The following is a 14664-nucleotide window of genomic DNA, read 5'->3' as shown; positions in this document are numbered from 1 at the left end:
TGCCAAAAAAAAAAGAACCAAAGAGGTTCTGAGCATTGGCCTGCTTAAATATATTAATTAAGCTTTGAAAAGCCATGCGAATGAGAATAACGTTCACCCTCTGTTAACAAGAAGCGGCACATGTTCATACTTAAACTCGGGTAGATTACTACTTGAGATATTTTTTTTTTAAAAATATTGTAACATTTTTTTAATATAATATATACGAGATGAAAAGATAATTAAAAAGTATGTTTATAATGTAAATAAAATAAATTTGTGCAAATAATCCACTATCGAAACAGACTCATAGTTTGTCATCTAATGCTATATTTCACCATAACATGTTCCTAACCAAAAGAAGAAGAAAAAATATTTATTCATCCTATTCTTGAAACGATACAGGCAAATAGCAACTTAAGCGAATGAGCGTCACTTTTCTACCCTTGTAAATTGAAATGACTAAGCCTCGTGCTCAAGCTTGGCCTTAAAATAAAGTAGATTAAAAACCTGGAAGTAGAGCTGCAAACGAATCGAGCCACTCGCGAGCCAAGCTCGAGTCGAGCTCGAGTCAAACTCGAGTTCAGAATATTAAGCTCGTTAGCTCGCGAACCGGCTCGCGAGCTTGAGTATATATATATATATATATATATATATATTATTTAATAATAAAATTACGTATATTATATATATATTTTTTTATTTTTTATTTTCATAGTGAAATTACGTATATATCATTAATATTTTATTATTTATTCAGAAAAAAATATTATTTTATTTATTTTTTTTAAATAAAATAATTTGTTTTATTTTTTTCGAGCTCGAGCTCGAAAATTGCCAGCTCGTCGAGCTCGAGCTTGGTAAAATTTAGTCAATGTTCGGCTCGATTAGCTCAAAACTCGACTCGACTCGGCTCGTTTGCAGCCATACCTGGAACCTGCAAATCTACCTGCAAATCTAGAAAAGGAGAATCTTCTAACTTTTGGCTGGCCCTATCAAAATTGCAGACCTGAAAGGCAATTTTCGAGCTCGAGCTTGGTAAAATTTAGTCGACGTTCCGCTCGATTAGCTCAAAACTCGACTCGGCTCGGCTCGTTTGCAGCCATACCTGGAACCTGCAAATCTACCTGCAAATCTAGAAAAGGAGAATCTTCTAACTTTTGGCTGGCCCCATCAAAATTGCAGACCTGAATTATAAATTTGAGGCTTGAAGTAGCAGAAGGCAGAATGAGGTCAGAAATGTAAAATGCTTCCACTTCTGCAACACCAAGAAACTCTGCCACTTCAGCAAGCATTTTGTCAGTTAGCTTGGGATCCACCAGTTTCTGGACATAAATATTAAACATAGGGAATGCAGAGTCTTTTCCATCTTTCAATTGCCATATTAGCTTGACACTAAATTCCTTGGACCCTTCAGAACCTGAACTCCATTTTATGTATTCACCTCCAACAGTCCAAGAGGCAGATGGTGGGAAATCTGAGTTCTGTGAAGGCATATGGACATTTAGATGCCCAAGCACAGCAGAATACTCGGATTGACTAAGAGCAAGCGATGAATTGGGATCATCTGGTTCCAGTTGAGAGCCAGTGACTAAAGGCGTTGCCATGTAGCATACAGCATGAATTTCTGTTAGCGTGTAACCGCCCATTGCAATGCTACTTTCCTGCACGATCCATTCTGGTGCTGCCTCCGCATTCGTAACCCGACGTGGCATTATCACAGAACTAAATTGGCTTGAGAAACGGTTCATCGTAAGCAAAGTGTTTCTCCAGGATGCAAGAAGGATGGATATTTTGTCTTTCATGGCAGATGAGAACTCAAGCAAAAGTCCTAGAAGAGAGCTGTCATTTGATTTCACCTGAAAAAGTGATACATTCAACAAGCAAATTGACAGCATAGAATTCCATATCCAGGATATACATATAAACTCAGAAGAAATTGCCTGCTTTTGATGCCATCAAACAATTTCATAACCTTATCAGTCTAAACTAATCAAATTTAGAGAAGTTCCATGAGGTCCACATTTTTCCAAATGGAAGTAGCTAAAGTATTAAGGTTTTGGTCCATTTCAAAGTTTAATTATACCTATCATTACTCCCCCTGGTCATTTCATGTTTTCCAATTTCCACCGTTACTTTATGTGAATTCAAAGTAACTCTTATAATAGTAGCTAGAAGTAGATAGGTATACTGAACACTCATTCATTATGAATTTTCAGTATATATTTGCAAGCCCACTTAGCCAAAAAATATGTTTACCAAAATTTGTGAACCTTCATCTTATAGCCCCTGGGGGTTTTATGTTCTAGGAATGTGATAAAAACCTAGACTTATATGATTGGTGTTCCATCATTTATAAAAAAAAATCTATTACTTGAACGATTAGGCTTGACAAATCAAATTGCACCGGATAAATAGTTCAAATGCTTTATAAGAAACTTGCATACAAATTAAATAGCTTACAGAGTATGTAAAGTGAACTGGTAAATCTCCCAAAATGAGCTCCCCTTGGAAGAGCCTTGCCTTAAAATAAGCATCACCATCAAGAGTTCCTTTAAATGTGATATTCCCTCCTCCACTGTAAGATGCTTCCTTAAAACTACCATTTCCAAAATATATATTCAACACCAAGTAAGATACTGTTGTCTTGTCAAAACATTATAGACAATAATATTTTCTATTTTCAGCTCTTTGGAAACAAATAAAAGCATATCTAAAAACTAAGGAGCAATCACATTGAATTAAAGAAAGAATGATAGTGGAAGTAAAAGATGAAGTCTTCCTTTACGAAACCAAACATAAATTGTGATTATAAGGTCCGTGGAACTCAAAATGGTTCTTCTTGTTTAGAGCAATAATTTTTTAGCTTATGGGATAACAAGTAGAAGGCACGCATCGAAGGAAAAATAAATTCTAATGGGAGTAAAACAAATGTCATCCTTGTCGAAAGTGACATGCTTATGTCACTGCAAATGATTATTGGAGGAACAAAACTTACTCGACGGAGACTTGGATGGTATCTGATGCAGAATCTCCAGAGAACTTGAGAAAGGGCTGTGACATGAGAAAATGAGTTTAGCGGAAAAAAAGAAGCAAATAATAATGCCACCATAGAACGGAATGTGGTTCAGAACAGCTTAGTGCATATAATGGATCACCCTTGTTAATTGTATCACATTCAGCGCTTAAAGTTTGGACAACATGCAAACGATAATCAATAGCATGAATTCAACAATCCCCTCTTCCTCCCATCAGCAACTCAACCACACACACAAGCCTGTTTAACTGGTCAAGATCTTTTAGATAGTAAAAGTAAAGGCACTACATAACTAGTGGTTTAGTTTCACCAGATGACAAATATAGAGCAAAGATTCTGAAATTGATCCATTCTAGTACCATGTAAACCTTAACAACTTGTAGCATCTCTTCTAGCACAAGGTTAATGGATAAAACGACATACAAAATCTGTAATAGTATGTTTATTTGCTCAACTATTCAATAGATTAGGTACCTCCATCTGGTAGCATCATATGGATACTCGGAAAAGGCATTAAAAGAAAAAACACGATAAGTGGAAGCATACTTGGAAGCTTTGGGAAGAAATGTTATTCCAAGGAGTGCCTGATATTTGTGCTCCGTCAACTGATTTATGGTGGCCATGACCCTGTACAAGGACACAAAGGTCATCTTGCATGAGTCGTATTTAAGCAGCAGATTTTTTCTCATAAGCATTGTTATGATTTGCAGGAGCCAAGTGACAAACCAATAAACCCTTGCGTGTACAGGATAAGGCAAACTGATCTTAAAGAAGAATGAAAAGGAATAGAAGATGTAGACTTGCTTAATCAATACCTGGTCAAAATTTGAGTAGAATGGAAGTGCTTGGGGGTATTTCAATGAAATTCCCCAAGATTGCTCAACGAGCCCCCACCATCTGCAGCAACAATGATATTATGCAGAAGTTGATTATAAGTAATAGAGAACAAAGGCAGCACATATACATCTAAGTACTTAAAACGTGTCTCCTAAAAACAGTATTAATAAGAACTCTTATATACGGTACTCAACCCATTTTTGAGAAAGCAATTGGTTTAAATCTCATATCCTACCATAGACAGTTAATAATGATCATTGTAAACAGATATGCCAAAGAAAGCATAACTTCAATGTAACAACTCTCTGAGTTCAGTAAGTAAATAAGCAAAACAAAAGAAGCGACGAGGAAAGCATACATGTAACCAGATCAATGAAACATCAAATGAATCAGACTTTGAGGATTCAACAACATGGCATAGTTTCAACAAACAGAAGCATTTTGTATGAAAATTTTGTTGCTAGCCAGCTATTTGCAAGAAACTGAGTTGACATAGATCAGCCTAGATTTTGTAAAAGCACTGAACTACCCAAAATTACTTGCCATGGATATTACAACAAATAAACCTTTGAAAATATTACCAATGAGGCTTACATCCTAAAGGCCATTTAAACTCTAGAATCTTTCTTAGATAATTGAGTCGTACATTTGAAAGATACTTTAAGCAAGTTCAAAGATTACAAATGTAATATTTCTTCCTCTTGTAGGTTCCAATTCATATATCATTTAGATAACCTCGTAGCTGTATTTAAATTATTCTGAACAATTTATTGTTTCACAAACCACTTTCATAGCTTCTTTTTTCTAGCTGGAGAGTATTATAAGGCACAGAGGAAAAATTTCCGGAGCACCATCAATGAATACCCAAAAAAGTAGATCAATTACAACTAGACAGGAAGCAATTACCTACCGATTTTGAGCAGTTTGAAAATCAGGTGGTTGCTTGGTCTCATAGACCCACCCAGGAGCAAAAATTGCTGCTGACACATCATCATTCTTTATCACATCAAGTGCAACATTTGTCTGCGCAAACAGTTATCAATCAGATGCATAAGAACCTCCTTCCAAAGGTGATGATTACAGATCTTAAATCAGCCTCTAGAAGGGAATTTTCATAATTATTATGTCAAATTGTCAGCTAGAACATGTCTAAAGATTGACAAATTAACTAAACACACTATTCCACAATTCAATAATTAATATTCATGCTAAAGACAAAACAGAAATTCTGAAAGTGTTAATGTTCATTTCATTAAGAGCACTTCTGTCCACATCAGCACAGGCATAAAACCTATGAACTGGTATGAAAAGATACAAAATGTTGATGAGAAAATATAGGAATTAAGGGAAAAAAATCTAAAAGAAGATCCATAAACCAAGAAGCTCCCCCCCTCTTTTAATTGGTTAATATTTGACCTAGAGGCTTCATGTGCTTACGTAAGATCGCTTGGAGAACAACAATCCAAAATTTAGTGATGCGCCGGGGTGGGGGGGGAGGAATACTTTGGCAACAAAATGCAAGATCATTTAGCTACCACCCACATTCTGTATCTCGCCTATGTCAGCCCAATAATTGGGGTATTTTAGGAAGTACCATGCCTTTGATACAGCTTACCATCGTCCTGGAATAAACAATTTTTGGAACTAAAAACATCATGAAAATTGGAGGCACACAGAAGTATAAAATCCTGCAAATAGGATGAACTAACAGGAAAGTTAAAGGATGGTCTAGACAGAAAAGGTTGCCAATTTTGACAAAAGCTATTAAAAAGATAATCTTTAATTAGCCATTTTTAAATAACAATTATAGACTAAAAATTGTGTGTCTATAAAGTTGGTGTGGGACACCATGAAAGTATTGTAACAGTCTAACATTATCTTTTATCTCCATATCGCATAGATTTTTCCCCTTTTTTTATACAGAGCATTCTCTGCAAAGGAGACTTCCAAGAAATTTACCTTCCAACTACATCTACACTAAAATATATGAAATCACACTTGAGCTAAACACAAAAGGGCTATGTAGCTCTTCTATTTTGCCAGAATTTGTTGGAATATATCATACATCAAAATGCAGATAAGAGAAAACGCAACATATTTCCATTTATTGCATAGATTAGGATTAGTAACATACCGTCCACTCTCCACCACCATATGTGTTCCTCCCAAAGACATCAATTCCCATATAGACATCAAAACGTCTATCACCAGCAACTGAAGCGGATTCCTTAGGATAAGTTTCCTGCTTGGTAAAGAAGAGTATATTTACCAGAAAACTAAAAAACTGTTATAAATTGAATTGAAGTTCCAGGGGGTAAAGAGAATACCTTCCATGTATAGTTTACAAATATGCCATCACATAAATCAAAGAAAGGTTTATTCATGTCATTCAACTGATTTTGCCAGTCAAGGTCACCATTAATAGTAACACTGTCATACCTGAAAAAAGTACAGTTGTCAAAATTGTATTTCACCACGTTGCTAAGAAGTAAAAGTAGAGACAGTACTGTGAAATGTAAATGATAAATTTCGTAACACCCACCATATGACTAAAGATGTAGGTAGTGACGAGTGCATGGTCTGGGTTAAATGGCTGACAAACTCTTTCAGATTTGGGATTTGTCCCACATCCAACTCAACCTCCATATTAATCTGAAAATATGAGAAAATGGAGTGATCCAACCTCTGGCAGTTGTTCAAAGAAATAACTTCAGGAACGATGTCTTCTGCCCCTAGCTTATCAAAACATGTCATCAAATAGAGTAACTAAAAGAGTTTCTTTTACCATGAAACGTCACTTGATGTGTATACAACTATCTAGTATACAATGAAAAGAAATAAGAAAAAATCTGACATAATATTGTTTCTCAAGTTCACGCTACACAATATTTCAAAATTTCCAATGACAAAATGAGTTCAGATAACAGTACATAGATATACTTTTAATTTTTTTACGATATATGTTGCCCAGTGGATGCACCTGACTTTTCTCTTTCATATATTTCCTCAAATTAATCTAAGACAGTTAATCTCAATGCGGCTCTCTTGGAACATTAAGCAATCTCTCTGGAAAAGGAGAGAAGAGAATGTAAGAAAAGGAAAAAGGTCATTGGCAAAACGAGCATCTGTCATCTCTGACTTGTGCCGCTGATTAATGAGCATCAAACACGTCAATGACTAAACATTTAAATTGCCTGCAGATACTCACCAGCCATCCATCAAAGCCCAGAGCAACAGCAAGCTCAGTCAAGAGCTCGGCATACATTTGAGCAGACTCCTTTGTGGACAGCAGTTTGTTAGCTATAATTCTCCCTTCCTTCCACTCCATGATGAACGTTCCTAGAACCTTAAATTCCATTACCAAGAATCAGTAAAAGGACAGCAAAAACAACCAAATCACACACAACACTTTTCTGAACCAGCTATTTTTGTCCATCAAGACTCAAAAGGAGAAGCCTGGCACGTTGCAATTAGAATTAATATTAATTACTATTACCTTTTAATAAAGTTTAGGAAGTCTTTGTACAAATTCCAAAGCCATTTTGCAAGTAAATGTACCCAAAAAAAAAAAAAAAATCCAATATAAAGAGGGTATACATGTACATGCATGAATCTCTAAGTATTTTTGTTGGTAAAAATATGTGTAGTTATGTATCAACAATTTGAAAAAGATAGAGTTGCTGGCGCTAACAATTGTCGGATTATTTCGAGCAATGTCAACAACAATGTACAAGGTGTGCTCTAAGACCCTTACAGACATTTTCTTACAGAAAAACATAGTAGTGTAACTTTCGGAAAATGTTTGTGGAACCCGCACGAGGTGAAAGACAAAGTGACAGCATCGTGTCGTTTTTTTTTAAAAAAAAATCAGTTAACTTTGGTCATTTTCTTTCATATCATTTTGAAAGAACACGAAAGTTTTTTTTTTAAAAAAGAAAAATGAAAATCATTTCCATCTCTTTCAGAATTACTCCACTTGCTAGCTTCTGAAAAACTAAAAATAAAGAAAAAATCATTTAAAACGTTTCTGACATGACATTTTTTAAATGAATTTTTTTGTCCTTGATATTTAACATAGTAACTTAATGTCCCAAATAAAATCAATTCAAGTAGATAAAATTTAGTCTCAACATAAGTTTTCCATCATTTTTATCCTGAATCTAATACTCTTTGCAGGGGTAAAAAAGTTTAGATTACATCATTTGTCATTAAACAAATGATGTAATCTATATTTATTTTTGTCCAACAAAATAGCATCTGACCCAAATCATGTTCATTTTCCGTCCTAAAAATGTGAAATCTAATCCAATCCATGTTTATTTGCCATTGAAAAGAGCTTGAGCTGACCTTTTTATACATAAAAGTGATTGTATGTAAGCTACGTAGTAATTAAGTGATTGAAAACTTGTAGTATTGGGACTAAATTTTGTTAAATTAAATTTGTAAAAAATGTAAAATTAATATTTTATAAATGAATGACCCAAAAATTTACTTTGCGAAATGTGGGGATATCTTGAACGATTTTATTTTCCCTACGACGAAGTAAAGTTCTATCCTCAGAGAAGCAATTAAAGATAAAAAGTAGCAGCTACTAGGCTGCCACTCTCTATCCATACTCCACACAAGAAGAAAGGAGAAAGAAGAAAGAAACGAACTCAAGTACCTTGACACCATGCTTGTGTGCAGTATTGGTCCAACAAGGAGGAGGCAGAGTAACCAAATAATGAGAAAAGTAAACAAAAACATCCATCAAATACCAATGCCAGATAGCATAGGCATCAGCATTATTCCCTCCTTGTACCCACTTATCATCCGCGTAGCCTCCCTCCAAGTCATGACACACCAGCATCCTCCGCCGTTGCGGCAAGGCGGCAGCCGAAGACTGCTGCTGCTGCAGCTTCACTCTGGACTTGTTGAAGGGGAAATGGAAGGAGTCGAAGTAGGACCTGGACTGGAGCTCTTCCAGCGTTTTGAGAGGGTAGGAGATTGGAATTGCAGGTTCTTTCGGATCAAACGGCGGAGGATCGGAGTTTGGAAAGGATTGAATTTGAGGAGCGTCCTCCGTCACTGGATTTGAATCCATTATAGTAGAGATGATGGAGAGGAGAGGGTCTAGAAAGGATTTGAGATAGCTGAGAGTGTGGCGGTGGCGATACCAGAAGCGACGGAGAGTTGGAGTTAAATAGGCGCGAAGGCGAAGCAGCATCGGGGGAGTGGAGGAGGAGGTGGTAAATTACTACTAGTACCATGCGATCCATTATTGGAGTCTTGGAACTGGGGGGACTGGGAATAAATTTATTTTTTATTTTTAATTTTTCTTGGCGTTGGAGCGACGGCGATGTAAATTTTTCCACTGGGGGATGACCTGGGAATTACAGGGGCCATTCGATGATTGGTGGTAGAATTGACTTGGATCCCGGTCTTTCCGTCGAATTTCGTGTTTCACTTGTACGCTTGATCGAAGCAGCTTCGTCATCCCAGAAGACATCATCATCAATTAAACTCTCCCGCCATCACCCATGGTCCCAGGGGATCAATCAAATCTGAAACTGCACATAGTTGTTTGGCAAAGGATTTTTTTCTGCTAAGTTTTTAATTTCTCAAAAATTTTTAAATATATATTTCAAAATATTCAAAACCGCACAAAACCACAACTCTTTTTTTCCTTTCTTCTTCTTCCTTCCTCACCTCAACTCACCACCGTCTCTGCGGGCATCAGTGACGACGCCTCCTCTTTTAATTTTTTTTTTTCCCTTTCCTTTCCACTTTCCCTCTCCTCTCCTTCCCCCGCCATCTCCTCCCCCACCCCAGCGCAACCAGATCTAATCGTGACCAGGGAAGTAGAGGACAGGGAGGAAGGAGAGAGAGAGGAAAAAAGGTTTTTGTCGCCAGTGGTTGGCGGCAATGTCGGCGATGACAGTCGCTCCCTAGGGAAGAAGGAAGGAGAAGAAGAGGGAAGGAAAAAAAGGGGAAAAGAAAGAAGTGCCCGCCTATAGACCCTGCGGTACACAAATTGCCATGTCATCAATATAAGGACAAAAACTAGCAGATACTAGTAGAATTCTAGTCCTGTTCATTGCTCGGCTTCAATTCTCTTCCGCTTTAGCTTAACCGTGGTCAGTGGCTTTACCAGAATCCGATCTCTCAATTCTCCTCCCCTCCCCCCTTCCTTTTCGTTTTTGTGTTTTTCCTTTTCCTCTTCTTTCTGGTCTTTCCCAAATACAAGTACTACTACACATCAGAATTGGGTGGCAACAAAACTCCACGTCCAGGTTATGATTTGTTTTTGCTTTAATCCCCACTCAACATCCTCCAAGGTACCAAAGCCCAAATGTTTTTCTTTAATATCTGATTGAATTTGTCTTGTAAGTTTGCGGTATACATTTGGGTTTCTCGTTGCAGCTTTAAAAAATATTTTTGAAACTTAGGTCTTGTGTGAGAGGGGAAGAAGACACGGAGGAGATGAAGAATCAAGTGGCAGCGGGTAGTTCAATGGAGATGCAAATGTCCGCTAGTCCAGAGGAACAAAGTGATTTGGTAGTCGCCGACGAGGGTTTTCTTGGAAAACAAGACTATGAATATATGGATCTATTGAATGATTTTAATGTCCTGGAAGAATTTTCTAATGAGGAATTTGGGGTTTAATATTAGGAGGGAGTACGTGAGAAAAGAGTCATCAGACAGTTGTGATTGTGAATCCATCTTTACTGACGCCGCTGCTGGATAGTGCAGTTTTGCGAGGAATACTGCTGATTGAGAGTCCAGCGGACCGTCCATCTCCATCCGGTGGTGACAGCCCCAGCGGGGCCTTTGGGAGAGACGGGGAGGGGTGAGGCATTGGGGAGAGAGAACCAAAAATATACACGGAGTGGCAAATTTTATACCACTCGTCTACAAGTCGGATTGTAGACCTAGTCTACACAAGTTTTTTCCTTATGCCTTTTATCTTCTGTCATTTATACATATTGACTAGAAAATGGAAAATGGAAAATGGGAAATGGGGTGTGTTTGAATACTCATTATTTATATTAAAATTATTTGATTATATCATAAATATATTTTTTTAATATATTTTTATTATATTTTTATTTTTCATATATCACATTATAAAAAATATTACAATAATTATTTTAAATGAACTCCAATCCAAACATGCTATAGTTCCTTGTGGATGCAGGACATGTTGGTGCACTTAAATTCAGACCCTATGGAAAAAGTAGGTATAATGTTGTGGGCTTATTTGGGACAATAGATATAGGAAACTCTTTCACAGTTTGGGTGGTAATCCTTTGTCGGGATATTCTACAATATGGTATAGTGGTTTAGACCATTTTTGTGGTAAAGTTGTGACGGACCAATAAATCAAGGGCAGCTCAGAAAGCACAGAAATCAAGGCAGGCTAATGGACTCACATGAGCCGGTTACGCAACTCAAACAGTACAGGTTATTGGGAAACATGGGCCAAAAAAATTGTAATGGAAGAAGTGGAAGTTGTACTTGACTAAAAAGATTTTCATCACTGTGAAATGTTAATGAAACTTCTAATATGTTATTAGACTTATGTATAACTTGTAGACTCTAATCAAATACACATAATGGAGCATCCCAATTTAAGTGAACAAAGTCAATTTCATTGAAAAAATTAATATGGATTTATTCCAAAAACACGTTTTGGGTAGGTAATCATACTCAATAGTTAAAAACGATCACCTACTGATTAACGACTTTATATAAAAACAGGACAATCACGATTGTCACAACAAAAGGAGCGTATTCGACAATTTTTGTTTTACCCTTTAAAGTTTCATGATGCCCTTTACGTGACAAGAATTGCAATAAATTGGAATAATTGAATCTAATTCAAAAATTAACAATTACCAAGAAGTGTCGTTATTAATCAGAGAGAGAACTTTGTGGAGTTTAGCATTAAATGAGTACAATTTAATGTAATTTAAAACATATCAATGGTTATTAGTGGCGAACAACCACCTCTATCACCTAAATTTCTCGCTTAACTAAATATGCCTACTGATTAACAACTTCATATAAAACAGGATAATCACGATTGTCATAGCAATAGGAGCGTATTCGACGATTTTGTTTTACCCTTTAAAGTTTCACGATGCCCTTTATGTGACAGGAATTGCAATAAATTGAAATAATTGAATCTAATTCAAAAATTAACGATTACCAATGAAATATCGTTATTAATTAGAGAGAGAGCTTTGTGGAGTTTAGCATTAAATTGGACCAATTTACGGTAATTTAAAACATATCAATGGTTATTAGTGGCGAACAATCACCCCTATCACCTAAATTACTCGCTTAACTAAATCTACCTACTAATTAACGATTTTATATAAAACAGGATAATCACGATTGTCATAGCAATAGGATCGTATTCGACAATTTTGTTTTACCCTTTAAAGTTTCACGATGCCTCATACGTAACAAGAATTGCAACAAATTTGAATGATTGAATCTAATTCAAAAATTAATGATTACTAATGAAATATCATTAGTAATCAAAGAGAGAACTTGAATTAGTTTTGCATTAAATTGGACCAATTGAATGTAATTTAACACATATAAACGATTGTCAGTGGCTAATGATCACCGCTAACAACAATTACTTGCTTAACTCAATCTACCTACCTCCAAAGTACTTTATATGAAACAAAGTAATCACGATTGTCATAGCTTTATTTAATTGAGGTAAATTATCAAACAACCATTTGGAAGCACCAAATTTTCCACAAGTAATGATTATCAAACTTAAAGTCACTTCTTTGTTTATTTGGCATGAAAATATTGTAATTCCTAATTAAATGATTATGTGGGAGGGTAAAGGACAAATCCAGATTCAGTGGGATTGTAAATGGCCATACATGGCCCACGTCATAAGTTGGCTACTTACTGAGAATACATTAATACATTATGGCGTCTTCTTGACAAATCAAACATAACCCATATGCTGGAACATATGAATGGGCTGTATGAATGGGCTGCATATCAATGGGCTGCATGAACGATGCTTGACCATATGCTCTTTGTTTCACTCATGCTTCCTGGACTCCAAAACAACTTCAGTCTTCGTGTACGAGCTGTTCAGTATTTAGTTTTTTTTTTTTTTTTTTTTCGAAGTCAGCAAACTTTTGACGACGTTTTACTAACCTTAACCCCGTGAGAACCCTCAAAAGCCGGTAACTTTTGAAGGTCTCACAGGAGACTAATATACTAACCACCCAAACCCCCCCCAACCCCGATGTAGGACTTCAACCTCCACAAGAGAGCCTGTCAGACCTAAAGAAACCCCTTACCCCCAAGCCGGTAACTTTTGAAGGTCTCACAGGAGACTAATATACTAACCACCCAAACCCCCCCCAACCCCGATGTAGGACTTCAACCTCCACAAGGGAGCCTGCCAGACCTAAAGAAACCCCTTACCCCCTCGTGTTGAGGCTGATATGTCTTTTTTTGTCGAAGTCAGCAGACTTTTGACGACGTTTTACTAATTTTAACCCCGTGAGAACCCTCAAAATCCGGCAACTTTTGAAGGTCTCACAAGAGACTAATATACTAACCACCCAAACCCCCCCAACCCCGATGTGGGACTTCAACCTCCACAAGGGAGCCGTTCAGTATTTAGTCACTCCGGCAAACTATGTGCATTGTCTGTCCCCTTCCACGTCTCTCTCCGCCTAATCTACTCTACGTCATTGCCAAAAATTGTTTCTTCTCCATGTTTCTTCCCAATTTGTCTTCATGATTTTTCCTTTGATATTCTCTGCCTCAGCTTATGCTTATGCCGCTGACAGAGTAAAAGGGTGAGGTTTGGACAACTTCTTATCCCTTCTTGGCCATCCCGTCTTTTGGAACTAAATTTCCAACTAGGTAGTCACGTGACATGCTGGGTCCGTATTTCAAGCATTCGGTTGCCGGTTATTTTGTATATTTTTTCTTAGGTTCTTTCCTCCCTATCTTTGTACGGAATAGATGTGACCAAACCATATACACCGTACTAGTTTGTGTCAGTCTAACACCATTTCTGTGGTATAAACCGCTAATACCACACTAAAGTAGATTCTATCCTTTGACCATTACTTCTTTATCTCTGAATTTGCTTCATGATTTTTCCGAGGCTAATAAGTTGAATTCAAGTCCCGACACAATCAATCAATGCGAGAGAGAGCTTCATCCAAAAGTTAAAGTCGATTTTGATGGGGGCTGTCTTCGCAGACATAAATGTTGTCGGATTAGGTGCGGTAAGGACTCGGGGCACGGACGGTTGCACTTGCAACCGTTCCAGGCAGTTTTGGTCATTATCAACTGCGCGTAATTTTTTTTGTACATCGTGTAACTTTTTTTACACATCGCGTAACTTTAGAGCAAATTTTTGTGGGACCCACACATGACGTGAAAATCGAGTTACAACTTGTAATCTCAGCTGCACAAATTTTTGAGGTCAAATCATGGCTATTAACCGCTCAAGGACGGCTGCAGGTGCAACCGTCCCTGCCCCATTTCCGTGTGGTAATCGGAGATGACGAAGGTAATTTTCTGACTGGTGAGTCTTAATTTTCTCCTGTAATTGTTGAGGGAGATGTTGTAGCAGTCATCAAGGCTGGACGAAGATGATTTCTCAATTGCGATGCATTTATATATAAGGGTGCTTTTAAGCACTAAAAAATCTCTAGATTGTCTGTATTTTCCGTAATTTAAGGATCTTAGTTCTTGATAATTTAAAAAGCACTTGTGTCGGAGTTTTTTTTTTTTGTTTGTTTGTATAAATGACTGCAATTCCAAATGGA

At 36.9% G+C, this 14664-nt stretch overlaps 1 protein-coding gene and 1 long non-coding RNA gene across 3 annotated transcripts; one reads left to right on the top strand and one right to left on the bottom strand.

Moving 5' to 3' along the window:
* Positions 1–330: 330 nt before the first annotated feature.
* LOC113730311 (cytosolic endo-beta-N-acetylglucosaminidase 1-like) lies at positions 331–10283 on the bottom strand. Of its 2 annotated transcripts, XM_027254932.2 has the most exons (11): positions 8517–10283; positions 7062–7199; positions 6396–6505; positions 6181–6292; positions 5988–6095; positions 4764–4876; positions 3832–3913; positions 3563–3643; positions 2978–3033; positions 2443–2578; positions 331–1838 (listed from the first exon to the last, which is right to left on the bottom strand). In XM_027254932.2, exons 1-11 carry the CDS (start codon positions 9057–9059, stop codon positions 1050–1052), a joined length of 2268 nt encoding a protein of 755 aa, XP_027110733.1. In that variant the 5' UTR covers positions 9060–10283; the 3' UTR covers positions 331–1049. The 2 variants fall into 2 exon arrangements, with proteins under 2 accessions (XP_027110733.1, XP_071929886.1); XM_072073785.1 differs by lacking the exon at positions 8517–10283 and having other exon boundaries at positions 6396–6585; positions 7062–7195.
* LOC113730314 (uncharacterized) lies at positions 10037–11372 on the top strand. The gene is made up of 2 exons (XR_003458309.2): positions 10037–10170; positions 10282–11372. It is a non-coding gene; the product is annotated as an uncharacterized lncRNA (long non-coding RNA).
* The last annotated feature ends 3292 nt before the right edge of the window (positions 11373–14664 follow it).

The sequence above is a fragment of the Coffea arabica genome, chromosome 2c (assembly GCF_036785885.1).
Source record: "Coffea arabica cultivar ET-39 chromosome 2c, Coffea Arabica ET-39 HiFi, whole genome shotgun sequence".
NCBI classification, from domain to species: Eukaryota; Viridiplantae; Streptophyta; class Magnoliopsida; order Gentianales; family Rubiaceae; genus Coffea; species Coffea arabica.
This window is presented reverse-complemented; position numbering and strand designations above follow the sequence as displayed.

Bases quoted from the DNA above. Each gene is read 5' to 3' on its own strand.
- LOC113730311 (XM_027254932.2), bottom strand. From the start codon at position 9,059: ATGCTGCTTCGCCTTCGCGCCTATTTAACTCCAACTCTCCGTCGCTTC. The intron at 6,293-6,395 runs GTGGGTGTTACG...TACTTTTTTCAG, and splicing joins CCTACATCTTTAGTCATATG to GTATGACAGTGTTACTATTA. The intron at 3,034-3,562 runs GTATGCTTCCAC...CTCATGTCACAG, and splicing joins TTTCTTCCCAAAGCTTCCAA to CCCTTTCTCAAGTTCTCTGG.